The 26632-nt window shown below is 57.3% G+C and overlaps 1 protein-coding gene across 1 annotated transcript; it reads right to left on the bottom strand.

Moving 5' to 3' along the window:
- Positions 1–605: 605 nt before the first annotated feature.
- Positions 606–26322, bottom strand: LOC140901841 (uncharacterized). The gene is made up of 11 exons (XM_078850357.1): positions 26248–26322; positions 25152–25230; positions 23807–24121; positions 23188–23301; positions 14655–14969; positions 13245–13559; positions 9816–10019; positions 8365–8487; positions 4403–4591; positions 2135–3664; positions 606–1195 (listed from the first exon to the last, which is right to left on the bottom strand). Exons 1-11 carry the CDS (start codon positions 26320–26322, stop codon positions 606–608), a joined length of 3849 nt encoding a protein of 1282 aa, XP_078706483.1.
- Between the last annotated feature and the right edge of the window lie 310 nt (positions 26323–26632).

Below are 26632 nucleotides of genomic sequence, written 5' to 3'. Positions count from 1 at the left end.
GTTCAGGCTGGGGAGGGGGGGTCTGTCTCTCAGTGGGGGGTTAGTTCAGGCTGGGGAGGGGTCTGTCTCTCAGTGGGGGGTTAGTTCAGGCTGGGGAGGGGGTCTGTCTCTCAGTGGGGGTTAGTTCAGACCGGAGGGGGGTCTGTCTCTCAGTGGGGGGTTAGTTCGGGCTGGGAGGGGTCTGTCTCTCAGTGGGGGGTTAGTTCAGACCGGAGGGGGGTCTGTCTCTCAGTGGGGGTTAGTTCAGGCTGGGGAGGGGGTCTGTCTCTCAGTGGGGGTTAGTTCAGACCGGAGGGGGGTCTGTCTCTCAGTGGGGGTTAGTTCAGGCTGGGGAGGGGGTCTGTCTCTCAGTGGGGGTTAGTTCAGACCGGAGGGGGGTCTGTCTCTCAGTGGGGGTTAGTTCAGGCTGGGGAGGGGGTCTGTCTCTCAGTGGGGGGTTAGTTCGGGATGGGGAGGGGGTCTGTCTCTCAGTGGGGGGTTAGTTCGGGCCGGGGAGGGGGGTCTGTCTCTCAGTGGGGGTTAGTTCAGGCTGGGGAGGAGGGGTCTGTCTCTCAGTGGGGGGTTAGTTCGGGCCGGGGAGGGGGGGTCTGTCTCTCAGTGGGGAGTTAGTTCGGGCTGGGAGGGGTCTGTCTCTCAGTGGGGCTCTTTGGTAGGTAGGTACCAGGCGAGGCTGTCAGTGTGGGGTGCAGGGCCCTGCCTGCGCCACGCTGGAGGGGGAGCTGGCTCTGCCCCCTAAGCACCTGGCTGGGCAGCTCCCCTACCAGCTGCCCTACAGCCCCCACGAGCTCAGCCAGGCTGCCAGCGATGGCTCCCAGCTGGCGACGCTCCTGCCGCTGGGTATGGACGAGGGCCTGCAAGTCCCCCCGCAGCTCCCGCACCACCTGGATCAGCTCCTGCAGCTGGGGAGATTTGTAGCCTGGCTCCTGGCAATCCCCCTTCCCCCTGACTGCCCCCAGCCCTGCAGCCGGTAAGGGGGCTCTTGTCTCCCACACCATAGTCACTGCCCCCTGGGCAGGGGGTGGAGCAGGGGTGGTGGTGGCCTGAGGGGTGGTGGTGTGGAGAGCAGTGGCCAGGGATGGGAGGGCCAGGGTTGAGGGCATGGTTGGGGGGAAGGCCGTGGGTGGGAGGGCGCGGGTGGCAGGGTGTGGCATCTCCAGGACAGGTCCCTGAGGCTGGCCTGGCGTGGTGGCAGCATCTGTGGGATGGGACACAAGAAGCCACCTGTAAAGCTCCATGCTGGACAGACACGCCCCCCCCCCCCACGCCACTATGTGGTCTGGCCACCAGCCACTCACCCACTGACAACAGCCTTGTCTGCTACTGCACAGGCCAAGGCAGCTCTGGGAGGGGAGTGGGATTTAATGGTTAGAGCTGGGGGAGGGCGAGCTGGGAGCCAGGACTCCTGGGTTCTATCCCAGCTTTGCGAGGGGAGTGGGGTCTAGTGGGTTAAAGCAGAAGGGCTGGGAGCCAGGAGTCCTGGGTTCTATCCCAGCTCTGGGAAGGGGCATGAGGCACAGTGGGTTAGGGTGAGAGGGGACATGCTGGCCAGGACTTCAGGGTTTTCTCCCCAGCTTAGGCACTGTCTCACTTCAGAGTCCATGCCTCAGTTTATCCACCTACAAAGGTGGATAATGGTATTTTCCCCTGTGTAAAGGCCTGGGGATCCCAGAACTGGGACGATATTGGGTGGAAAGAAAAGGAGTACTTGTGGCACCTTAGAGACTAACCAATTTTGGCACCTTAGAGACTAACACGGCTGTTACTCTGAAACCTGTCATTATGCAAGGCACTGCATTTAGCCGTATGGAGTGGAATATTTTTATAAATTGGTTAGTCTCTAAGGTGCCACAAGTACTCCTTTTCTTTTTGTGAATACAGACTAACACAGCTGTTACTCTGAAACCTGATATTGGGTGGGTGTCATGGCGGAGAAGGATGGGTTATTGGAGGGCCGGGTCTGGCCCGGCCAGTCTAGGGAGGATGCTATCGCCCCAGGAGGACCTAGTAGAATCCCCCTGACACACATACATGGTGACATTTCCAGTCAGCCTTGGTGTCTAGATGCTGTCCACACACCCTCTGGCCCAGGCCTTTGGACCCCCCCTTCCTGGGACCAGTGCCCCCAGACCCCTACCTGTCTGTGCAGCTGGGGTGCCTGGAAGCCAGGGCGCTCCAGGTGTCTTGGCACAACCTGTCCCATTAATTGCTGGGCTGGCATACTGCGTCCGAGTACCAGGAGGCTCACCCTGGGGCTTGGAGGGAAAGGCCAGGCCCATCCGGGAGCTGTGGGTCTCGTCCCGAGGCTGGGTGGTTGTGGGGTCGGAGGGAGCCAGGCCCATCTGGGCGCTGTGGGTCTTGTCCTGAGGCTGGGTGGTTGTGGGGTTGGAGGGAGCTGGGCCCATCCGGGCGATGTGGGTCTCATCCTGAGGCTGGGTGGTTGTGGGGTTGGAGGGAGCTGGGCCCATCTGGGTACTGTGGTTCTGGCTAGGAAGCTGGGTGATTGTGGGGTTGGAGGGAGCCGGGTCCATCTGGACACTGTGGGTTTCATCCCGAGGCTGGGTGGTTGTGGGGTTGGAGGGAGCCGGGCCCATCCAGCTGCTGTGGGTCTCGCTAGGAAGCTGAGTGGTTGTGGGGTCGGAGAGAGCTGGACCCATCCAGGCACTGTGGGTCTCGTCCTGAGGCTGGGTGGTTGTGGGGTCGGAGGGAGCTGGGCCCATCCGGGCGCTGTGGGTCTCGTCCTGAGGCTGGGTGGTTGTGGGGTCGGAGGGAGCTGGGCCCATCTGGGCGCTGTGGGTCTGGCTAGGAAGCTGAGTGGTTGTGGAGTCAGAGGGAGCTGGGCCCATCCAGGCATTGTGGGTCTCGTCCCGAGGCTGGGTGGTTGTGGGGTTGGAGGGAGCCGGGCCCATCCAGGTGCTGTGGGTCTGGCTAGGAAGCTGGGTGATTGTGGGGTCGGAGGGAGCCGGGCCCATCTGGGCACTGTGGGTCTCGTCCCGAGGCTGGGTGGTTGTGGGGTCGGAGGGAGCTGGGCCCATCCGGGCGCTGTGGGTCTCGTCCCGAGGCTGGGTGGTTGTGGGGTCGGAGGGAGCTGGGGCCATCTGGGTGCTGTGGGTCTCGTCCCGAGGCTGGGTGGTTGTGGGGTCCGAGGGAGCTGGTCTCATCCGGGAGCTGTGGGTCTCATCCTGAGGCTGGGTGGTTGTGGGGTCGGAGGGAGCTGGGCTCATCCAGGTGCTGTGGGTCTGGCTAGGAAGCTGAGTGGTTGTAGGGTCGGAGGGAGCTGGGCCCATCCAGGTGCTGAGGGTCTGGCTAGGAAGCTGGGTGGTTGTGTCGGAGGGGGAGGTGGGGGCCAGGCCTGGCCAGGTGCTGTGGGCCATGTTCAGAGACTGGGTGGTTGCCAGGATGGGGATGCTTGGGTCTGTTTGGGCTCTGTGGGTCATTGTGAGGATACGGGTGGTAGTAGGGGAGGCCAGGCCCATCTGGGTGCTGTGGAGGTGGCTGGAAAGGGGGGTGGTTGTGGGGATGGGGGAGGCTAGGCTGATCCAGGTGCTGTGGGGCTGGCTGGGAGAGTGCATGGTTTTGGGGATGGGGGTAGGGGAGGCCAGGTACATCCGGGTGCTGTGGGGCTGGCCAGGAGGGTGGGTGGTTGTGGAGGTGGGGGTAGAGGAGGCTGGGCCGGTCCAGGTGCTGTGAGGCTGGCTGGGAGGAGGGGTGGGGTTAGGGTAGGCTGGGCTGGTCCAGGCACTCTGGGGCTGGCCGGGTGTGGGGGTGGGGGTGGCTGGGTGGGTCCAGGCGCTGTGGGGCTGGCCGGGAGTCGGGGTGGCTGGGTGGGTCCAGGCGCTGTGGGGCTGGCCGGGAGTGGGGGAGGGGGTGGCTGGGTGGGTCCAGGTGCTCTGCGGCTTGCCGGGAGTGGGGGTGGGGGTGGCTGGGTGGGTCCAGGTGCTGTGGGGCTGGCCGGGAGTGGGTGTGGGGGTGGCTGGGAGGGTCCAGGCGCTGTGGGGCTGGCCGGGAGTGCGGGTGGGGGTGGCTGGGCGGGTCCAGGCGCTGTGGGGCTGGCCGGGAGTGCGGGTGGGGGTGGCTGGGCGGGTCCAGGCGCTGTGGGGCTGGCCGGGAGTGCGGGTGGGGGTGGCTGGGCGGGTCCAGGCGCTGTGGGGCTGGCCGGGAGTGCGGGTGGGGGTGGCTGGGCGGGTCCAGGCGCTGTGGGGCTGGCCGGGAGTGCGGGTGGGGGTGGCTGGGCGGGTCCAGGCGCTGTGGGGCTGGCCGGGAGTGCGGGTGGGGGTGGCTGGGCGGGTCCAGGCGCTGTGGGGCTGGCCGGGAGTGCGGGTGGGGGTGGCTGGGCGGGTCCAGGTGCTGTGGGGCTGGCCGGGAGTGGGGGTGGTTGGGCGGGTCCAGGCGCTGTGGGGCTGGCCGGGAGTGGGGGTGGCTGGGCTGGTCCAGGCGCTCTGGGGCTGGCTGGAAGGGTGGGCTGCGGAGGCCACAGTCGTCAGAGTGCTATCCCCAGGCCGGCGTGGGGGACGAGGCACGTTGGGGTCAGTCTGGGCCCCAGCGTGGGTCCCGAGGGTGGGGGTGGCAGCAGGAGCTCGGTGCCGGATGGCGTCTATGTAAGGAAGGGGACAGACACATGGACGCAGGTTTCCAGAGCGCTCTGGGGATGGCTGGGTCTTTCCAGCCCTGCCCCGCCCCAGTGCCCAACGGGCTCCATCCCACGACACCTTCCAGCCCGGCCCACTGTGTCCTGCACCGCCTGGCAGGGGCAGAACGCACTGACCCTCCCTGGCATTTTGCCAGGATGCCAGGGTTCATACCCTGCCCCACTGACTGTCACAACCAACAGGCCCCCTTCAACACCTCCCCCGATGACCACTGTCCTACACCACGGCCCAACTGGCACCCCCTGGGCATCGGGGCCAGCACAGACAGCTGGGGACAGTGCCCCCTACGGAGCCCCCCGCTCCCGGCAGCACAGAACCCCTAGCGCTACCTTGGGCATCGGGGCCAGCACAGACACCCTCTCCCATAGACCCCGAGGGCAGGCCCTGGCCACAGCACGCCGCACAGTGACACTGGTACCTGTGCGTGTCTCCAATGTTTTGGGGTGGGGCCGCCGGTTCTTCGGGACGGGGTGCTGCACCCCCGGGGCTCCATGCCGTTCAGGATGGAGCCCATCCCTGGGGCTGCTCACCCCCATGGCAGCATGTGTCACAGCCTGGCTGTGGGGACAAAGCCGCAGAGCTGGAAGGCGGGTAATGTTCCCCATGCAGAACCCCCCCACCCTGATTGCCCTTCCAGCTGCAGCTCCAGGGGCTGGGTCCGGATGGTGGGTTTCCCCAGAGATGTGCATAGACACCAGGCCGGCACCGGCGCAGCGAGCCACTCGCTGGGCCCTGCCAGCTCCACAGGGTGGGAGACAGAGAACAGGGCCCTGCTGCTCCAGCCAATGGAGACTCCCCTCCTCTGCCTGCAGTGCAGGGCCTCTGAGCTGTGCTGCCAATTGCCTCCTGCTCCCCACACCGTACAGCCCAGCCCCAGCTCAGTCTGCTCAGCCTTACCCGACACTGCCCAGCCTACCCGGATGCTTCCCCAGCTCAGTCTGCCCACCCCGGCGCTGCCCCAGCTCAGTGTGCCCAGCCCTACTCCCACACCACCCACCCAAACCCATCCCTGCCCCAGCTCAATCTGCCCAGCCAGGCCCCACACCACCCATCCCACCCCGGCGCTGACCCAGCTCAGTCTGCCCAGCCAGGCCCCACACTACCCACCCAAACCCATCCCTGCCCCAGCTCAGTCTGCCCAGCCAGGCCCCACACCACCCACCCAAACCCAGCCCTGCCCCAGCTCAGTCTGCCCAGCCAGGCCCCACACCACCCACCCAAACCCAGCCCTGCCCCAGCTCAGTCTGCCCAGCCCGGCCCCACACCACCCAGCCCACCCTGGCGCTGCCCCAGCTCAGTGTGCCCAGCCCTACCCCCCACCACCCACCCAAACCTAGCCCTGCCCCAGCTCAGTCTGCCCAGCCCTACCCCCACACCACCCACCCAAACCCAGCCCTATCTCAGCTCAGTCTGCCCAGCCAGGCCCCACACCACCCACCCAAACCCAGCCCTGCCCCAGCTCAGTCTGCCCAGCCCAGCCCCACACCACCCAGCCCAGCCCGGCGCTGACCCAGCTCAGTCTGCCCAGCCCAGCCCCGCACCGCCCACCCAAACCCAGCCCTGCCCCAGCTCAGTCTGCCCAGCCCAGCCCCGCACCGCCCACCCAAACCCAGCCCTGCCCCAGCTCAGTCTGCCCAGCCCAGCCCCGCACCGCCCACCCAAACCCAGCCCTGCCCCAGCTCAGTCTGCCCAGCCCAGCCCCGCACCGCCCACCCAAACCCAGCCCTGCCCCAGCTCAGTCTGCCCAGCCCGGCCCCACACTGCCCAGAGCAGCACTTAAGATCCATGGCCCTGTATTTGAAAGGCTGAAATAAACTGAGCTATAGAAAGTTAAAGTCACTTGTAAATCCCCTGTTAACAAGAACATAAGAATGGCCACTGGGTCAACTCAACGGTCCATCTAACACACCCATTGCACAACACACTGCCCCACACCACCCAGCGCAGCACTAACACTATCTGTCTATCCCCATACACCCCCCTTCTATCCTTCCCCATACACCCCCTCTATCTCTCTATCTACCCCATACACCCCCCTATCTGTCTATCCACATACACCCCCCATCTATCCATCCCCGTACACCCCCTCTATCTCTCTATCCATCCCCATACACCCCCTCTATCTCTCTATCCACATACACCCCCCATCTATCCATCCCCGTACACCCCCTCTATCTACCCCATACACCCCCTCTGTCTATCCACATACACCCCCCATCTATCCATCCCCGTACACCCCCTCTATCTCTCTATCTACCCCCTCTATCTGTCTATCCCCATACACCCCCCCATCTATCCATCCCCGCACACCCCCTCTATCTCTCTATCTACCCCATACACCCCCTCTATCTGTCTATCCCCATACACCCCCCCATCTACCCATCCCTGTACACCCCCTCTATCTCTCTATCTACCGCATTCACCTCCTCTATCTCTCTATCCCCATCCACCCCCTCTATCTATCTATCTATCTGTCTGTCTATCTATCCCCTTTGTAGCCTATGTTAATTACAAATTAGGGTTTGGCCTAACCCTTTCCCCAAGCTCCTACTCCTATCCTGCCTCTTCCCGCCCCCACTCCACCCCTGCCCCGTCTCTTCCAACCCAGTTCCCCCCCTTCCTCCCCACCCAGCATTTCCTGTCCCGCTCCTCCCCCTTCCTCCCAGTGCCTCCTGCACACCTGGAACAGCTGAGTGCAGGAGGGAGGGGGAGGAGTTGATCCGTGGGGCCGGCAGCAGACGGGAAGCACCGGGGGGAAGGGCGGGAGCTGGCTGTGGTGGGTGCTAAGCACCCACTAACATTTTTTCATGGGTTCTCCAGCTCTGGAGCACCCATGGAGCTGGTGCCTATGAAAGAAACAGTTTTGCTGAATAGCAGTTAACATCCAAAGGGCACTGCTCGGTTCACTTCACTCTGCTGTCCGTGGTACACCCGTCCATCTTTGGTGCGAGTATAACCGCTGTGCTGCCTACGTGGCAATCATTGAAAAGGAAAATGATTAGTTAAGCGAAGCTTGGTTTTATCCCTCCAAGTGCTGCCCTGTGGCCTTTCACTGACCACGGCTTGTCAGCGCTCCAGAGGCTCAACCCTGAAAGCTAAGCTGGGTTTCATCGCACCTTTATCCTTCACAACTTCATATTAATAGCAACTGGGAACATTTCAATGTAAAGGTTGCAGAAGGTTGCATCTGACACACTAACCCTCAGTCCCCATACACCCCATCTGTCCAGCCGTCCGTCCCCATGTGCACACCCCGATAAAACCACCGCTCCCCCACTCTGCCCTCTCCACCCCTCATCTCACAGCACTTTACAAGGGAGGTGGGTAGCCACTGCCTAGCCCCAGCCCATGGGGAAGGGGGCTGGGAGATAGGACAGGCAGAGGACTGGGGGGCAGAGGGGCAGAGCAAGGATTAGGGCCTAACCCAGCCTGGTTCTTTGCCCTGGGGGCTCAGGCCCAGCCCAAGAGGGCGTCACCCACAGCACTAGCTGGCCCCTGGCTCATCGCTTTGACAGTGAGGCCAGCGCCGTTTGAGCTGCAGGCGTCCCCTACGGGGGGAGGGGGGCAGGGAGGGTCTCCCAGGCAGAAGTGCTGGGGAGATCTGGACAGACAGCAGTGGAAAAAACAGGTGCTCTGCTGGGCGGAGCGCTCGGAGCCAGGGCAGGATGGGTACAGCGAGGATGGCTGGGCAGCTCGAGCTGCAGGTTCCCAGACTGACCTGCGGGTCCAGCAGTGGGCAGCTCTGGCTCTCCTGAGGGCGGGGGGCCCCGTGTGGTCCCCTCTGGCTGGGCGGCCTCCCGGGGGCTGGTGACCTCCAGCAAAGACAACGGCTTCCACTTCCCTGGAATACAGAGCAGCTGGCTTAGCACCCCCCACCAGCCAGGACCCCCCTCACCCACCGCCAGCCAGGACCTCCTGCCAGCCGGACCCCCCTCATCCCCCGCCAGCCAGACCCCCTCACCCTCCACCAGCTAGGACCCCCTGCCACCGGACCCCCCTTACCCTCCACCAGCCAGACCCCCTCACCCCCCGCCAGCCAGGACCCCCCTCACCCCACGCCAGCCAGGACCTCCCTCACCCCACGCCAGCCGGACCTGCCCCAGGCACACGGGAAACAGGAGCCCAGCCAGCAGCAGAGGGACAGCCTGGCAGCGGGGAGTACAGGGCTGGTTGGACTGCAGGGGTAGAATGAGGGGCATATGGGGGGCTGAGGGCTGGCTGGGCGGGTGGGGCGGGATGGGGGGCAGATGGGGAGCTGTGGGCTGGCTGGACTGCAGGGGTGGAATGAGGGGCATATGGGGGGCTGAGAGCTGGCTGGGCAGGTGGGGCAGGATGGGGAGCAGATGGGGAGCTGTGGGCTGGCTGGACTGGAGGGGGGACTGGAGGGGCTGATGGGGGGCTGAGGGCTGGCTGGGCGGGTGGGGCGGGATGGGGGGCAGATGGGGAGCTGAGGGCTGGCTGGGCAGGTGAAGTTTGGGGCAAATGAGGGGCTGGGGGCTGGCTGGGCGGGTGAGGGCAGGATGGGGCCGGACTAAGGGCTAGTGTGCCAAGGCAGGAGTTGCCAGTACTATGTTTCTGATGGGCAGGCGTGGCAGTGCCTTACTGGGCTAGGGAGGGCTGCCAGGGGCAGGGAGGGAAGCTGCTCTGGGGCAGAGCAGGTTGAGAGGACACCACGGTGGCACGGTTCCTTCAAGAGAGTCCTGGCTTGGCCACTCTGGACAACGTCCTGCTACCCTAAGGCCTGCCCCACGCCAGGTGTCACTGTCAATCCCGGCTGAGGTGCAGGAATCCCTGTAGGGCGGCCCAGGAATCCCTGCAGGGCGGCCCAGGCTCTCCCAGGAGTCTCTCAGCTGGACGCGCTGGGCAGAGCTCGCCGGGTGGAGCAGAAGGGCTGGACCCCAGAGGTTCAGTCTCGGAGGCAGTGAGGCTGGTGTGGCTGATCCTGGAGGAAGATTGGGACCCCTTGGGGGTCTAGCACACTGATGGGTTCCTTCAAGGGACTGTCTAATGCAGGATCCTGAGGATCAGGGACAGATGGGTTGGGAGCTAGCAGGGGGATGGCTTTGGGTTGGGATGGGGCAGGTTGGAGGCTGGACTAGGGAGTGGTTGGTGACTGGCTGGCCCGGAACAGGGGGCTGGCTGGGGAGGGTAGTCCCACTGCTCACTCACCTGGTAGCACTGCCTGTGGGGATACCTGGGCTGGTGCCTGTGTCTCCTCCCGTGCCGCTGAAGGGGGCCGGGGCCGGGGCTTCTGCGTCCGTGACTTCTGCGTCCGTGGCTTCTGCATTCGTGGCTTCTGCATTCGTGGCTTCTGCATTCGTGGCTGTGGGGCCATGGGCTTGGCAAAGCGCTGCCTCACATGGGCCAATTCGTCTGTGAAAGAGATGGAGGAGTGTGACAAAGCGGGACTGTTCTTAATGTTTCCTCTGAATATTGTGGGGGTGCCTCAGTTTCCCCTAGGCAGTTCTTAAGTATCTAGATGGTGGGGTAAGGGTGTATGATCATTGCAGAGCCCTAGAGGGCAGGTGTGTGCAGGGGTCTGGACACAGAGAATGGCCGACACCCTGTTTCCTGGATGCTGATGGCCTGGGCCCTATCCCCCCTGCAAGGTGAGAGCTAAAGGGTTGGAGAACAAAGGAATCCGGTGACCTCCTGGCCCGGGAAAGGGACAAAGCCCAGAGGAGGAGGGGCTGGAGAGAGTTTCAGTTTGGGGCTGGCTGGGGATGAGGAGTGAAGTGCAGACGGGGTTGTCTGGCTCACTGCCCCCCAAAATGGACTCAGCTGAGCGGTCCTGTTCTCTGCACCTACAAGCTCTGTGTTAGATCATGTTCCTGTCGTCAAATAAACCTTCTGTTTTACTGGCTGGCTGAGAGTCACGTCTGACTGCGGAGCTGGGGTGCAGGACCCTCTGGCTTCCCCACGACCCTGCCTGGGCGGACTCGCTGTGGGAAGCTCATGGAGGGGCAGAGGATGCTGAATGCTCCAAGGTCAGACCCAGGAAGGTGGAAGCTGTGTGAGCTGTTTGCCCTGCAGACAGGCTGCTCCCAGAGAGGAGACTTCCCCAGAGTCCTGACTGACTTCATGGGGAGCAGTTCCAGAGCGTCGCCCGGGGACTCCGTGACAAGGAGATCCTAGCAACCTGAGGGGGTTGGCACAAACACACTCCCAGAGATATACACACACTGTGCACGCTATACACAGACACACTGCACGGACACTGCACACACTGCAAATACACACTGCCCATGCACAATTCACACTGCACACACTGCACACACAGACAGCACTGCGCCCATGCACAATGCACACACACACTGCTGCACACACAGATTGTACACTGCAAGCACACACATACACTGCACACACAAACCGCTGCACACACAATGTACCCACACACTCCCCACTGCACATATGCACTGTATGCACACACACTGCATTGCACAAAAATGCACACTGCACACACACGCTGCATGCACATACACGTGCACACACAGCGCACACAGCAAGCTGTACGGAGGTTAAACGTGCCTGGAATAGCTTGGTAAGAGCTATATGCTCCCCCGCGCCTTTGATCAGGTGCTCTCCCTCTGTTCCCCTAGCGAGGGTACTGAAGAAGGTTGCGAGATGGCCCTGGCTCATCCCATCACTTGCCCACAATCCGTGGGCAAGCAGGATCTGACTGAGCTCTGCCCTATCCTCTAGTGACGCAAGATGCGAGGAACAGGCTGTATTTGCATAGACACCGCCTCCTTTGCCTAGGCACTCAGCAGACAGCTGCCTGGCCAAAGTGATCCATTTGGGCTGTTAAGGGTTAATAGTCTTGGATGCAGGGCACCTTATTGTTATCCTTATTGCAGGAGTAAAGGGCAGCAGACCTGTACTTAGCCTGCCCTGACTGAGAGGGTCTCCCTAATCTCCTCACTAAGCAGGCACAGAGATGCCAAACCCCAGGGAAAAGCAACAAGGGCCGGAATAGGGGTTTCTAGCTGGGGGTTAAAGCGTTTTAGCTACTGTGTGATGCTTCTCCAGGGTGTAAAGAGAGCCCTGAGTGGACACCATGGAGCGGCCTGGCTTCTGCTCAGCGCTCACTAGAGCAGGACCTGGGGATGAGCCTTGGCGCGGGTGTCGGGACAGTGGGGTGGTGAAAGCACGGCAGAGGCTGCAGCAGTTAGGCTCCTCGCTGTCCCGTGAAATCCCTGCGGACGGGGCGTCAGACCACGGCATTGCAGCAAGCAGCAGTGACAGAGGTATTGCCCAACCCCCCTTCAGGAGCGGGAGCTGAACCCTGTGAATGCCCCCCGAATTCTGGGAGTTCGCCCACCTCAGACAACCAAGTGGGGTGCAGCGCAGGGGGAGGGGAGTGGCATACTAAAGGGACACTTGTCCATTGGACTTTCACACTGCAATGTGGGAAACTGAGGCAAAGGACACTGCCGGGCGGGTGTTTTACTTACTGATTGCTTATTTGGGAGTCACTGTTATGGTGTCTTCTCAAATTAATGCTGGGTTCCTTTTGCCTTTTCTTAGAAGTTTTCTCTTCTATACTGTACGCAGACTCAGAGTTTGTGAGGGGGAAGCATTGCCTCTTGGAGGCACGTGGGGAGGTGGTAACTTTTCCCAGATTTCTGGGTGGGGGCTTGAACCAGTTCTGTTTTGTGGTGTTAAGAGGAACCCCTAGAAATTGAACCTGGCTCTTGTCGCTGCGACCACTAGCTGGCAGCGGGGTTACATACCTTTTAGACACATTGGCCAAGGAATTTCCATGAGCCCAGGAGTAAGAGATGCGATGGTTAAAGCAAATCTACATCCTGCTCAGTGACCAAGCAAGTCTGACAGCCACCTAGGAGCAGAGCTTCTCTCCCTCTGTCCAACTACAGAGACCCTCCAAGGTTCAACACACAGGGGGAGCCCCGGCTGCCAGGGGTAAGTCAAGCATTAGAGAGGAGTGTAAAAAAAACCCATCTAGGAAGAGCTCACTGTGCGCCCAGACAGCTGAACGGCCTCGCGAGCAAACTAGCTGAACTCCAGCGTACAGACACATATCTCACGCCCAACTAGCCACTGTTCCTTTGTGTGCCTTACGAACCCCATCGACAGCTCTCCTTGAGCAAACCCTTGGTTGTGTTCCTTCACACATTCTCAGGCCAGAGAACTGCCCCGAATGGATTTCTGTTTGCACTGCAGCGAAGTGCCTCTTGCTCTCCATTCAGTACAGGGACATCCAGGCTGGGCCCTGCATTCAGAGGCCCAATCCAGGGTTTTGTTTCTAGCTGAGCGTCCTGCTCTAGAAGTGCGATGGGGGTCCAGCCCAGGGAGGGGAAGGGAAGAATGCCAGATCTTGGCTCCTACCCAGGGTATAACTTTGGAATATTAAAAGAAACTGCTTAACGGAGGGATCCCAATGAACCGTCAGGCTAATTCTGATTTACATGAGAATGAACCAAACCCTCTGGCTCAGCGCAGCATGGAGAAAATGTGCCACAAACCAGCGCCATCTGCTGATGGAAGCAGCAGAGAAACGGAGAGAGTTAAAATCTGGGTGCCGGCAGGCGAGAGCCCAGTGCAAGAGACGAGAGATTCCGCCCGCACACACGTTACCTGTACACACCACACCAGCGTCCTCCGCATGCTGGCAGTCATGCACGCCCCATGGTGCAGCCCGACACCGGCTCAGCGCCGACTCATTGCCCTGGCATCGCACGTTGTCCAGCCAGATGGGACCGCTGCCCTCACCAAAAAAGGCCCCCCTGGGAGCAGAGAGTGGGTTTCCGCAGCCGAGCTCCCGGCACACCACAGCCGCACCTGGCAGCGCCCACATGTCATCACACACTGTGCCCCAGCGGCCCTGGTGGAAAACCTCCAGCCGCCCAGAGCAGGAACCAGCGCCACCCACCAGCCGCAGCACAGCACCCCCTGGGGAGAGAGCAGAGATCAGCCCCCTTGGGAAGAGAGCAGGGATCTGAGGGGGCAGTTTGTCTGGGGGTAGATAGCTCTGGGGAGAAGACTGCTCTGGGAGGTAGTTGGTCCTAGAAGGCTAGGTAGCTTTGGGAGGTAGGTAGTTTGGGGGGTGGGGAGGTAGTTCTTGGGGGGCTAGTTCTGGGAGGGGAAGAGCTCTGAAAGATAGTTGTTCCCAGGGAGGTAAATAGCTCTAAGGTAGGTAGTTTTTTTTGGGGGGGGGGAGGTAGCTCTGGGGGGTAGTTGGTCGAGGGGGTCAGTAGCTCTGGGTAGGAGGTAGGTTGGTGAGGTAAGTAGTTCGGGGTGGAGGTAGCTTTGGGGGGAAAATAGCTCAGTGGGATAGTTCGTCCTGGGGGAGAGGTAGCTCTGGGAAGTAGGTAGTTCTGGGTGGGGAGGTAGCTCTGGGGGAGGGGTAGCTCTGTGGGGTAGTAGGTCAGGGGTAGGTAGTTCTGGGAGGTAGTAGGTCAGGGAGAGGTAGCTCTGGGGAGGGGTAGCTCTGTGGGGTAGTAGGTCAGGGGTAGGTAGTTCTGGGGGGTAGTAGGTCAGGGAGAGGTAGCTCTGAGGAGGTAGGTAGTTCTGGAGAGTAGTTTGTCAGGGGGTAGGTAGTTCTCGGGGGGTAGCTCTGGGGGAGGGGTAGCTCTGGGGTGTAGTAGGTCAGGGGGAGGTAGCTCTGGGGTAGAGGTAGTTTTGGTGAATAGTTTATTTGGGGGTAGGTAGCTCTGGGGAGTAGTTTGTCAGGGTGGTAGGTAGTTCTGGGGGGAGGTAACTCTGGGGAAGTAGATAGTTCTGGGTGGGGGGTAGCTCTGTAGGGGAGGTAGTTCCAGGGAATACTTCATCGGGTTGTAGGGAAGGTAGCTCTGGGGGAGGTGTAGCAAGTCGCTGGGGAGGTAGCTCTGTGGGGGAGGCAGTTCTGGGGAATAGTTTGTCGGGGGAGAGATAGCTCTGGGGGGGAAGGTAGTTCTGGGGGAGGTAGCTCTGGGGGAGGGGTAGCTCTGGGGGGTAGTTGGTCCTAGGCGGGTAGGCAGCTCCTGCGGGGATAGCTCGGAGGGGTACCTGTGCAGATGACGCTGGCATCCTCATCGTGCTGGCAGTTGGTTCGCCCCCAGGGCTGTGCCCGACACTGCTGCAGGGACATCTCCTTCCCACTGCAGCCCACATCATCCAGCCAGATGGGGCCAGTGCCAGTCCCAAAATGCGCCCCCCCGGGGGCAGCCTGTACTGCGCCACAGCCCAGCTCCCGGCACACCACGGCGCCCTCCAGCAGCCCCCAGCCGTCATCACACACCGAGCCCCACTGGCTCCCGTGAAGCACCTCCAGACGCCCCGCGCAGCTGTGGGGGCCCCCCACGAGCCGCAGGGGGGCGCCGCCTGCAGGGCAGATAATAGGTCACCAGGGGATGGGGATCACAGAGGGGCCCATAGGCCAGACTAAGAGGCTGGGGGCTCTCTGTAGAGGAAGGGGCGCCACAGGCCAGGCTGGGGCATGGGGGGGTCTTTCCAAGGGAAGGGAGCCCCACTGCCCAGGCTGATGGGTGGGGGCAAGTCTCTGACAGGGTCATGGCTCTGGCATGCTTGGTGACATCACAGCGGACAGAAAGGGAAGCTTGTAGATTCATAGATCCCAAGGCCAGAAGGGACCCCTTTCATCATCTAGTCTGACCTCCTGAATAGCACAGGCCAGAGAACGTCCCCAGAATAATTCCTCGAGCATATTGTTTACAAAAACACCCAATCTTGAGTCAAAAATTGTCCATGATGGAGAATCCACAACAACTCACGGTAAATTGTTCCAACGCTTCATTACTCTCACTGTTAAAAATGTATATCTTAGTTCCAGTCTGAATTTGTCCAGCTTCAACTTCCAGCCACTGGATAGTGTTAGACCTTCCTCTCTAGACTGAAGAGCCCATTATTAAATATTTATTCCCCATGTAGATATCTATAGTCTGTGATCATCCTCCCTTAACCTTCTCTTTGTGAAGCTAAATAGATCGAGCTCCTTGAGTCTGTCACTCTGAGGCAGGTTTCCTAACCCTTTAATCATTGTTGTGGCTCTTCTTTGACCCCACTCCAATTTATCACTATCCTTCTTGAATTGTGGGCACCAGAACTGGTTGATCACATAAGTGGTTACATCAGTGCCAAGTATAGAGGTAAAAATGCCTTTCTACTTCAACCTGAGATTCCCCTCCATCCCAGCATCTCATTAGCCCTTTTGGTTACAGCTTCACACTGGAAGCTCATGTTCAGCCAATTATGCACCATGATCCCCAAATCTTTTTCAGAGTCACTGCTTCCCAGGAGACAGTTCACCATGTAAGCATGGCCTGCATTTTTTGTTCCTAGATGAATACATTTACATTCAGCCATATTAAAACACATATTGTTGCTTGCACCCACTTTATCAACTGATCCAGATCGCTCTGTGTCCATGACCTGTCCCCTTCATTATTTACCACTCCCCCAATATATGTGTCATTTGCAAACTTTATCAGTGACGATTTTATGTTTTCTTCCAAGTCATTGATAAAAATGTTAAGGAGCATAGGGTCAAGACCTGACCCTAGTGGGATCCCGCTAGTAACACTGCTGCTCGTTGATGATTCCCTCTTTACAGTTACATTTTGAGACCTATCAGCTAGCCAGTTTTTAATCAATTTAATGTGTGCCGTGTTAATTTTATATTGTTTTGTTTCATTCTAGTTGGTCATAGAATCATAGATTAGGATTGGAAGAGACCTCAGGAGGTCATCTAGTCCAACCCCCTGCTCAAAGCAGGACCAAGTCCAACTAAATAATCCCAGCCAGGGCTTTGTCAAGACAGGCCTTAAAAACCTGTAAGGATGGAGATTCCACCACCTCCCTAGGTAACCCATTCCAGTGCTTCACCACCCTCCTAGTGCAATAGTGTTTGCTAATATCCAACCTAGACTTCCCCCATTGCAACTTGAGACCATTGCTCCTTGTTCTGTCATCTGCCACCACTGAGAAAAGCTGCGCTCCATCCTCTTTGGAAACCGCTTTCAGGTAGTTGAAGGCTGCTATGAAATCCCCCCTCACTCTTCTCTTCTGCAGACTAAACAAGCCCAGTTCCCTCAGCCTCTCCTCATAAGTCATGTGCCCCAGCCCCCTAATCATTTTCGCTGCCTTCCACTGGACTCTCTCCAATTTGTCCACATCCTTTCTGTAGTGGGGGGCCCAAAACTGGATGCAGTACTCCAGATGTGGCCTCATCAGTGCCGAATAGAGGGGAATAATTACTTCCCTCGATCTGCTGGCAATGCTCCTACTAATACAGCCCAATATGCCTTTATCCTTCTTGGCAACAAGGGCACACTGTTGACTCATATCCAGCTTCTAATCCACTGTAATCCCCAGGTCCTTTTCTGCAGAAGTGCTGCTTAGCCAGTCGGTCCTCAGCCTGTAGCAGTGCATGGGATTCTTCTAAGTGCAGGACTTTGCACTTGTCCTTGTTGAACCTCATCAGATTTCTTTTGGCCCAGTCCTCCAATTTGTCTAGGTCACTCTGGACCCTATCCCTACCCTCCAGCATATCTACCTCTCTCCACAGTTTAGTGTCATCTGCAACTTGCTGAGGGTGCAATCCATCCCACCCTCCAGATCATTAATAAAGATGTTGAACAAAACTGGCCTCAGGACCGACCCCTGGGGCACTCTGCTTAATACCGGCTGCCAACTAGACATCGAGCCATTGATCACTACCCATTGAGCCCGAAAATCTAGCCAGCTTTCTATCCACCTTATAGTCCATTCATCCAGTCCATACTTTTCTAACTTGCTGGCAAGATAATGTGGGAGACCGTATCAAAAGCTTCGCTAAAGTCCAGATATATCATGTCCACTGCTTTCTCCATATCCACAGAGCCAGTTAACTCATCATAGAAGGCAATCAGGTTGGTCAGACATGACTTGCCCTTTGTGAATCCATGTTGACTGTTCCTGATCACCTTTCTCTCCTCCAAGTACTTCAAAATGGTTTCCTTGAGGACCTGCTCCATGATTTTTCCAGGGACTAAGGTGAGACTGACCGGTCTGTAGTTCCCCGGGTTCTCCTCTTTCCCTTTTTTAAAGATGGGCACTATATTTGCCTTTTTCCAATTGTACGGCACCTCCCCTGATCACCATGAGTTTTCAAAGATAATGGCCAATGGCTCTGCAATCACATCAGCCAAGTCCCTCAGCACCCTTAGATACATTAGATCTGGACCCATGGGCTTGTGCATGTCCAGCTTTTCTAAATAGTCCTTAACCTGTTCTTTCACCACTCACAGCTGCTCACCTCCTCCCCATACCATGCTGCCCAGGACAGCAGTCTGGGAGCTGACCTTGTCTGTGAAGATGGAGGCAAAAATAGCATTGAGTACTTCAGCTTTTTCCACACCCTCTGTCACTAGGTTGCCTCCCCCATTCATTAAGGATCCGACACTTTCCCTGACCTTTTTCTTGTTTCTAACATACAGGTAGAAACCCTTCTTGTTACCCTTCACATCCCTTGCTAGCTGCAACTCCAGTTGTGCTTTGGCCTTCCTGATTACACCCCTGCATGCTCGAGCAACATTTTTATACTCCTCCCTAGTCATCTGTCCAAGTTTCCACTTCTTGTAAGCTTCCTTTTTGTGTTTAAGCTCACCAAAGAGTTCACTGTTAAGCCAAGCTGGTCGCCTGCCATATTTGCTATTCTTTCTGCACATCAGGATGGTTTGTTCCTGCACCCTAAATAAGGCTTCTTTAAAATACAGCCAGCTTTCCTGGGCTCCTTTCCTCATCATATTAGCCTCCCAGGGGATCCTGCCCATCAGTTCCCTGAGGGAGTCAAAGTCTGCTTTTCTGAAGTCCAGGGTCCGTATTTTATTACTGTCCTTTCTTCCTTTTGTGAGGATCCTAAAATTCACCATCTCATGGTCACCGCTGCCCAGGTTGCCACCCACTTCTACTTCCCCTACCAATTCTTCCCTGTTTGTGAGCAGCAGGTCAAGAGGAGCACGGCCCCTAGTTGGTTCCTCCAGCACTTGCACCAGGAAGTTGTCCCCAACACTCTCCAAAAACTTCCTGGATTGTCTGTGCACCGCTGTATTGCTCTCCCAGCAGATGTCAGGGTGATTGAAGTCCCCCATGAGAACCAGGGCCTGTGTTCTGGAAACTTCAATTAATTGTCCAAAGAAAGCCTCGTCCACCTTATCCTCCTGGTCCGGTGGTCTATAGCACACACCCACCACGACATCATCCTTGTTGCTCTTGGTTTTAAACTTAACCCAAAGACTCTCAACAGGCTTTTCTCCAGTTTCATGCTGGAGCTCTGAACAATCATACTGCTCTCTTATATATAGTGCAATGTTTCCACCTTTTCTCCCTGCCTGTCCTTCCTGAACAGTTTATACCCATCCATGACAGTGCTCCAGTCACGTGAGCTACCCCACCAAGTCTCTATTATTCCAATCACATCATAGTTCTTTGACTGTGCCAGGACTTCCAATTCTTTCTGCTTGTTTCCCAGGCTTCTTGCGTTTGTGTACAGGCACCTAAGATAACTAGCCGCTTGCCCTATTTTCTCAGTATGAATCAGGAGGCTGCCCCTGTTGCACCCTCCTCCTTGTGTTTTCTCCCGATATCCCACTTCCCCACTTACCTCAGGGCATAGGTCACCGTCCCCTGGCGAACCTAGTTGAAAGTCTGCAGTGACCCCCTCAAGGTCATTCTTGGCAGTATCATTGGTGCCCACGTGGGGAAGTAGGAAGGGGTAGCGGTCCGAGGGCTGAGTCTCGGCAGACACTCCATCACATCCTGAATTCTAGCTCCTGGCAAGCAGCACACTTCTCGAGTCTCTCAGTCTGGTTGGCAAATGGATGACTCTGCCCCCCTTAGGAGGGAGTCCCCGATCACCACCACCCGTCTCCTCCTCTTGGGAGTGGTGGTCATGCAGTGCTAAGTCAAATGCCTCAGAGAAGACTAAGTATATTACATTAACACTATTACCTTTATCAACCAAACTTGTCATCCCATCAAAAAAGATATCAAGTTAATTTGACAGGATCTATTTTACATAAACCCATGTTGATCTGCAATATTTACATTACTCTACTTTAATACCTTATTAGTCAAGTCCCATGTCATCTGCTCCATGATCTTGCCTAGGATTGATGTCAGACTGACAGGCCTATAATTACCTGGGTGATCCTGTTTACCCTTTTTAAATATTAGCACAATGTTAGCTTTCTTCTAGTCCTCTGGAACTACTGCAATGCTCCAAGACTGAATGAAAATCAACAGTAATGGTCCAGTGAGTCCCTCAGGCAGCTCTTTTAAAACTCTTTGATGGAAGTCATCTGGACCTGCTGATTTAAAAACATTTCTAACTTTAGTAGCTTCTATTTCATATCCTCCAGATATTAGTGGAATAAGAAGAGTGTTATCATCATTCTATGATGAGACTGCATCATCTGTTTTCTTCCCATATACAGAACAGAAATAATTATTGAACACATCTGCCTTTTCTGCATTATTATTAATAATTCTACCATTTTCATCTAGTAATGCATCAATACCATGGTCAGGATTCTTTTCGTTACTACTTCACTTAAAAGTCTTCCCTAATCAATTTTATACAATTTCTAGCTTCTGATTTATATTCATTACTGCCAACTTCCTTTTTTCTTCCATTTGTTATATATATTTGTTTTTATTTTTATCACTGCTTTCGCTCCTCCTTTCAAGCAGGTCAGTTTTTTTAACCAGCAAGGCCTTCTTCCTCAGTTGTGGAATTGTGGCTTTTGGAACATCTAATTCTCAAACTATTCCCAATTATCATACACATTTTTCTGATTAAATTCTTCCTCCCAGATGATTTGGCTCATAATTATTTTCAGCTTTGTGAAATTGTCCCTTCTAAAGCATCAAGTATACAGATTGCTGGACTGGAGTTTCTCCTTTTTGAACATTATAAATGTGATCAGGTCATGCTCACTTGTGACAAAGTGGGAATTTTTGGTAATATTTTTATGAATCCTATGTGCACCTCAGTTTCCCTCTGTAGTTTGCATTGCTACCCAGTGGGATAGCACTACTGCTGGAATAGTGCAGGACACACAGGAGTGTGTGTCATCTCATTGTCTGGGTGGAACAAATGGTTCATTACGGAACTGGTTGAAACAGACCTAGAGCAACAAGGGGTCCAGAGGAACAATGGAAGCTCCAAGGAGTGACCAATGGATACTCCACCATGGGTCGCGCTAGCACAGGGGAGGGAAAACTATGGCCCGCGAGCCAGATCCGGCCCGTCAGGATTGCCAGCCCCATGGCGCAGCAGGGCTAAGGCAGGCTCCCTGCCTGCCCTGGCCTCGCGCCGCTCCCAGAAGCAGCTGGCACCACATCCCTGCAGCCCCTGGGGGTGAGGGGGCAGAGGGTTCAGTGCGCTGCCCTCACCTGCAGGCACTGCCCTCCACAGCTCCCATTGGCTGGGAATGGGGAACCATGCCAATGGGAGCTTCGGGGGTGGTACAGGCAGGCAAGGGCAGCACACGGCGGAGCCGCCTGCCCCACCCCACCCACCCCCAGGAGCCACTGCCAGACATGCTGGCCACTTCTGGGAGGAAAGTGATCAGGAACAGCCAGCATGGATTCACCAAGGGAAGGTCATGCCTGACTAATCTAATCGCCTTTTATGATGAGATTACTGGTTCTGTGGATGAAGGGAAAGCAGTGGATGTATTGTTTCTTGACTTTAGCAAAGCTTTTGACACGGTCTCCCATAGTATTCTTGTCAGCAAGTTAAGGAAGTATGGGCTGGATGAATGCACTATAAGGTGGGTAGAAAGCTGGCTAAATTGTCGGGCTCAACGGGTAGTGATCAATGGCTCCATGTCTAGTTGGCAGCCGGTATCAAGTGGAGTGCCCCAAGGGTCGGTCCTGGGGCCGGTTTTATTCAATATCTTCATAAATGATCTGGAGGATGGTGTGGATTGCACTCTCAGCAAATTTGCGGATGATACTAAACTGGGAGGAGTGGTAGATCTACTTCTTTATTGTTTTGCCTTTTTGGTCCCCACTTCTCTCATGGTCATCTGTATGGTCTCTGTCTGGTTCTTTGATTGTTTCTGTCTGTTGCATAACTCATTTTGCAAGATTTAAATCAATTAAGGTGGTGGGGAATGATTGGTTAAAGAATTGTTTTGTAATGGGCTAGGATTGTGAAAAATACTGTTTTGTAGTACTTTAGTTTAAAACAATTGATTAAGGTATAGCTAAGCAGGACTCAAGTTTAACTATATAAATTGGGGTCCCAACTCCAAAAGGAAGTTCTTTAGAACCTAACTCCAGGACAAAGCTCAAGATCAGAGTTGCCAAACCTCAACACCCTGCCAACCACACCGTGCTGGAAGCTAGAGCCCCGGATGACCTGATCCTGACTGGACATCAGGAAAATTTCGTCTGCCTTATTGGGAGTGGTCAGCATTGTATGCTTAGCCTGTGTATTCTGTGTTGGTAAGTGTTAATAAATAGAAGTTAAGGATATTACTGTATAAGGCTCTTTCACTGGTAAACAGGCCCCGCAAACCCGCTGATTACTTCCTGAGCCCTAAGAATGGGGGTGGGGGCCCTGAGCCCTAAGAACTGGGTAAGGGTAGGTGCCTTTTGCCCATTGCCCTAGGAACTAAATCAACCGGGTTATGTCTTGAGCCCATGGTAGGGTAAAGGTGGGGTGTCCTAGAGCGTGCGGGTAACAGTTTATAGACAAGCTCAAGTGTAAAATTCCCGTGTTGGCTGCAGCACTCTCTGGGTTAGGAAACTGTCATCTACAATATTCTCAAAAAGAAAAGGAGTATTTGTGGCACCTTAGAGACGAACAAATTTATTTGAGCATAAGCTTTCGTGAGCTACAGCTCACTTCATCGGAATGCATCCGATGAAGTGAGCTGTAGCTCACGAAAGCTTATGCTCAAATAAATTTGTTCGTCTCTAAGGTGCCACAAATACTCCTTTCCTTTTTACAAATACAGACTAACACGGCTGCTACTCTGAAACCTACAATATTCTGAAATTCCTATGACAGTTTGATCCTGGCAGTGTGAGATCTCCAGGGTAGGTCACTCCAATTGGAGGGTTTTCTCAAAGCTCTGCTCTAGGAATTACTTGGGGGATGTTCTCGGGCCTGTGTTATGCAGGAGGTCAGACTAGACATTACCACAATGGCCCCTTCTCCCTTGGAATTGAAAAGAATTGAAGTCCCCCAGGATACAGCTGTTCTTCCACACATGGTAGAGAAGTGACTCAGAAACAAGCAATGCCACTTTTAAGGTCGGGTACCCTCCCTCCCCGTTTGCCCACTTGAGGCTTCCTACCTAGGCTCTAATCCTTGATTTTAACATTCCAGTTCTGCGGCTTATCCCATCAGGGGTCAGTAATAGCAGCTAGCTCCAATCAATGCTCATAAATGAGCAATTCCACTTCCCCTGGGATGAAGCCCCAGGAAGCTGGGGAGATGGAATGGAGGGAGGCATGTGCCAAGGAGTGGGAGGGTCATTGGGGGTGGGGGTCTGCTAGGGGGGGAATTGGTTTGTCTCATACTCACTGTGCTCTGGCGTGGTGGAAGCTGGCCTGGCAGTGCTCTGTGCTGGGGGGCTGTGGTCCCCAAGGGCCGGCTGCACCGAGGGCTCAGTGGTGATGATGGGCAGGAAGCGGTGAGCTGTGGGCACAGCAGGGTCAGACAGGGACACATAGACACGGCCACAGGGAGAGTGTGGCCTTTGGGCCCTGGAAGGATCGGTGCCAGCCACAATGGGCACTGAAATGGAACAGGCCATATCACCTGCGCCATACCCAGAGCCCCAGCCACACCATGCTGTAGTGGGACACAGGGCCTTCTAGGGGCATCCGCTCCGCTCCGGCCCAAGGCGGGGACTGGCTGGCTCAGGGGGTGGTGAATGGGACACGGGGCCTGTCCCCTCTATGGGGCGCCGGCTTCCATCCGGCCCCAGGCAGGCACTGGCTGGCTCCGGGGGCGGGGAACGGGACATGGGGACCTCTAGGGGGGTCCGCTCCATTCTGGCCCCAGGCGGGGACCAGCTGGCTCAGGGGGTGGGGAATGGCTCATGGGACCTGATCCCAATAGTTGTCCCAGAGCTCGGTGCGGCCTGGCACAGCTGTGTGGTTTTCCCAGCTGCCACCTCACATGCTCCGGCTGGCCCCACCTGAGCACACAGCGCTGGCGTCCTCCTCGTGGCTGCAGACGTGCTGGCGCCAGCCCCGGTGACGGCAGTGGCGCAGATGTTGCTCTGAGCCCTGGCACCGCACCTCATTGAGCCAGATGGGGCCCGTGCCCTCCCCAAACCAGGCGCCCACCGGGGCGGAGAGCGCGGTGCCGCAGCCCAGCTGCCTGCACACCACGGCTGCGTCGGCCAGGTCCCACTCGTCGTCACACACCGAGCCCCAGCGGCCCTTGTAGTTGATCTCCACACGCCCCACGCACTCACTGGGGCCCCCAGCCAGACGCACCAGGAATGGGCCTGCAGGGATGGCACAGCCTGTCAGACCCACAGCCCCTCTCTCATGGCCCCTCTGACCCATAGGGCCCTCCCCTCTCCACACAGCCCCGCGGGGCCTTATCCCCACCCCCAGGGCCCCATTGCACCACTCCTTCCTCCCAGGACCCCATCCCCCCACAGTCCTATCTGCTCCACAAGACTGCTCTCCTCTAGCCCCACCCCAATAGGCCCCTTCCCTCGAGGGCCCCTCCACCCTGAGGGCCCCTCCCCACAGGAAACTCCTACCCCATATAGTCCTTCCCTCCCAGGCTCCCACCCCATAATGGGGCTGTTCCTCCCTGTGCCCATCACCCCTTGGGCCACTCCGCCCCACTGAGCCCACCCCCATGATCCTTCACTCACCTGTGAACCTTCAACCCCTTTGAGCCTCCACCCCACTGCAACACTTCACACCCCCTGCAACCTTTCACCCCACTGCAACCCTTTCACTGCACTGCGATCCTTCATACCCCTGCCTCACATGGGCTGGAGTTGTGGTTGCCCGGTCCCATCCCCATCACATCAGAAACCCTAGAGCCAGCAAGAGCTGGAGGCAGAGAGGGGACCCCCACAGACAGTGCCAGGCCCAGACAGTGCTAGGGTGAGACAGGCAGGGGTGAACACACACAAGGCTAGGGATACACTGGCCAGGCCTACGCGCAGAGTTTGCTGGCATGGCTGTTGGGCAGGGTGTGAAGAGGTGTCACCCCTGCCCAACATGGCTCTGTCAGCAGAGCCCTGAGTGGTACCTGCAGGACAGAGCTTGCATCATCAAGGTGGCTCAGCTGGGCTGGCCAAGCACTGCTCCATGAGCTGCGTCCACACCAGGCTCACGCAGGTCCTAGGTAGTCCTGTGCCCCGCCTCCCCCCGACACACACAGGGATAGGGACACCCATACCTAGGGCCACACACAGGGACAACAGATACACGCATACACACACACAGAGCCAACAGGGACACATACACAGGGACACACACAGGTGCGCGCACACACCCACAATACGCAGTTACCTGTGCAGTGAAATTCCAGGAACCCAACTGAAAAACAAGAGCGCAATGGGTGAGCAGAGCCCAGCAGATGGCTAATCTCCTGCCCAGTGGGTCAGGACTGTCCTGTAGTGGGGGCTGGCTGGGTGTGGGGGAGCAGCCAGTCTGAGCCCCCAACCCGGGAATGACCAGAATGAGCAGCACTTAGATATACACTGCAAATGCCTGTGAAAGGAGCGAGCCCTGGAGTGCCAGGCACCTTGATCTCCCTGCCTGCGGTTTTGAAACTGAGTATCCCCTGCCCAGAGCTCAGCACCCACTGCCCAGTGCCCCCTGCTTGCTGCCCCCTGCCCAGCATTCAGCACCAGCTTCCCAATGCTCAGTGGCCTCTGCCCAGCACTGTGTCCCCTGCAGCCCTCAGCATCCGGGAGTTCTGACAGTGCCTGAGGTGGGACCCTGGGGCTAGGAAGGGGCTGGGCTTCCCCAGTGCCTGAGCCTCACCCCCAAAGCAGCTGGTACTCACCAAGGAGGAGCAGGGGCAGCCGCATGGTGGCTGGTGGGGAGCAAGCCCTGGGGCCAGGTCTGCACAGTGTCAGGAAGGGGTGTTTCATGGAGCAGGACTGGCCAGGCCAGGGGATGACTCAGCCTGGCCACAATTTCTAAGGAGGGAGCCTTGCAACGCCCACAGCTCAGGGTGTGACCTCGAAGCCTGGGAAGCCAGGGGTGGCAGGGAACCCTGTGTACAGGAGTAGGCAAGCATGACACCAGGGATGCTGGATTGGGCGAGCCCTGCCAGCCACATGTCCCAGGACAGAGAGCAGCATCCTTCAGCCAGACCACTGGCAGGCAATGGGTTAATGAGCTGCAACAGAAACAGCTGCAACAGCTGGGCTCATGCCTGTGTCTGCAGCACAAACCAACACCCAGGGCCACACACACACACCCAGCCATCCCTACATGCCCGCCCATGCGTGTGCAACTATTCATGCAAAGGGATGCACACGCACAGACACACACAGGTGCTGACATACACGTGCACACACTGACACATGCACTGTCAATTCATACACATGCCAACGCACACACACAGTCAGTCACACATATACACACACCGACATACTTGTGCGCGCACACTGACACGTCCTCCTGTGATTCCAGCTGCCAGGCTGGCCTCACGCCCTGTGTGCTGTGCCATGTCCGGACCAAGGGGTGTGAGGGGACAGGGGGAGGGGTCCTGTCCTGCCATGGGGGCCCTGGCCTGGCTGGCGCTCATCTCCCCCCACAGCCCTGGGGATGTCCGGGCCTCACAGTCCCAGCCAGGGGCGAGTCATAGAAAGACTGAGTCAGTGCTGTGCGAGCCAGGCTGGCCTGCAGCCAGCAGTGCCACGGGCAGAGGCACAGCGCAGCCCAGGCCTCTGGGACCCTGCCCGTAAACAGGGGACCCTGGCCACCTGGCACCCCATGCCAGGCACTGCCCCTGCCCAGCCAGCTGCACCGCAGGGCAG

Source organism: Lepidochelys kempii, chromosome 23 (genome assembly GCF_965140285.1).
Source record: "Lepidochelys kempii isolate rLepKem1 chromosome 23, rLepKem1.hap1, whole genome shotgun sequence".
Lineage (NCBI taxonomy): Eukaryota > Metazoa > Chordata > Testudines > Cheloniidae > Lepidochelys > Lepidochelys kempii.
This window is presented reverse-complemented; position numbering and strand designations above follow the sequence as displayed.

Excerpts from the sequence above, each read along its gene's own strand:
- LOC140901841 (XM_078850357.1), bottom strand. The coding sequence starts at position 26,322 with ATGGCACAGCACACAGGGCGTGAGGCCAGCCTGGCAGCTGGAATCACA. Across the intron at positions 10,020-13,244 it reads CGCTGGTGTGGTGTGTACAG|ACGAATTGGCCCATGTGAGG; the intron begins GTAACGTGTGTG and ends TCTCTTTCACAG. Across the intron at positions 4,592-8,364 it reads GCCCACTGCTGGACCCGCAG|ACGCCATCCGGCACCGAGCT; the intron begins GTCAGTCTGGGA and ends TTCCTTACATAG.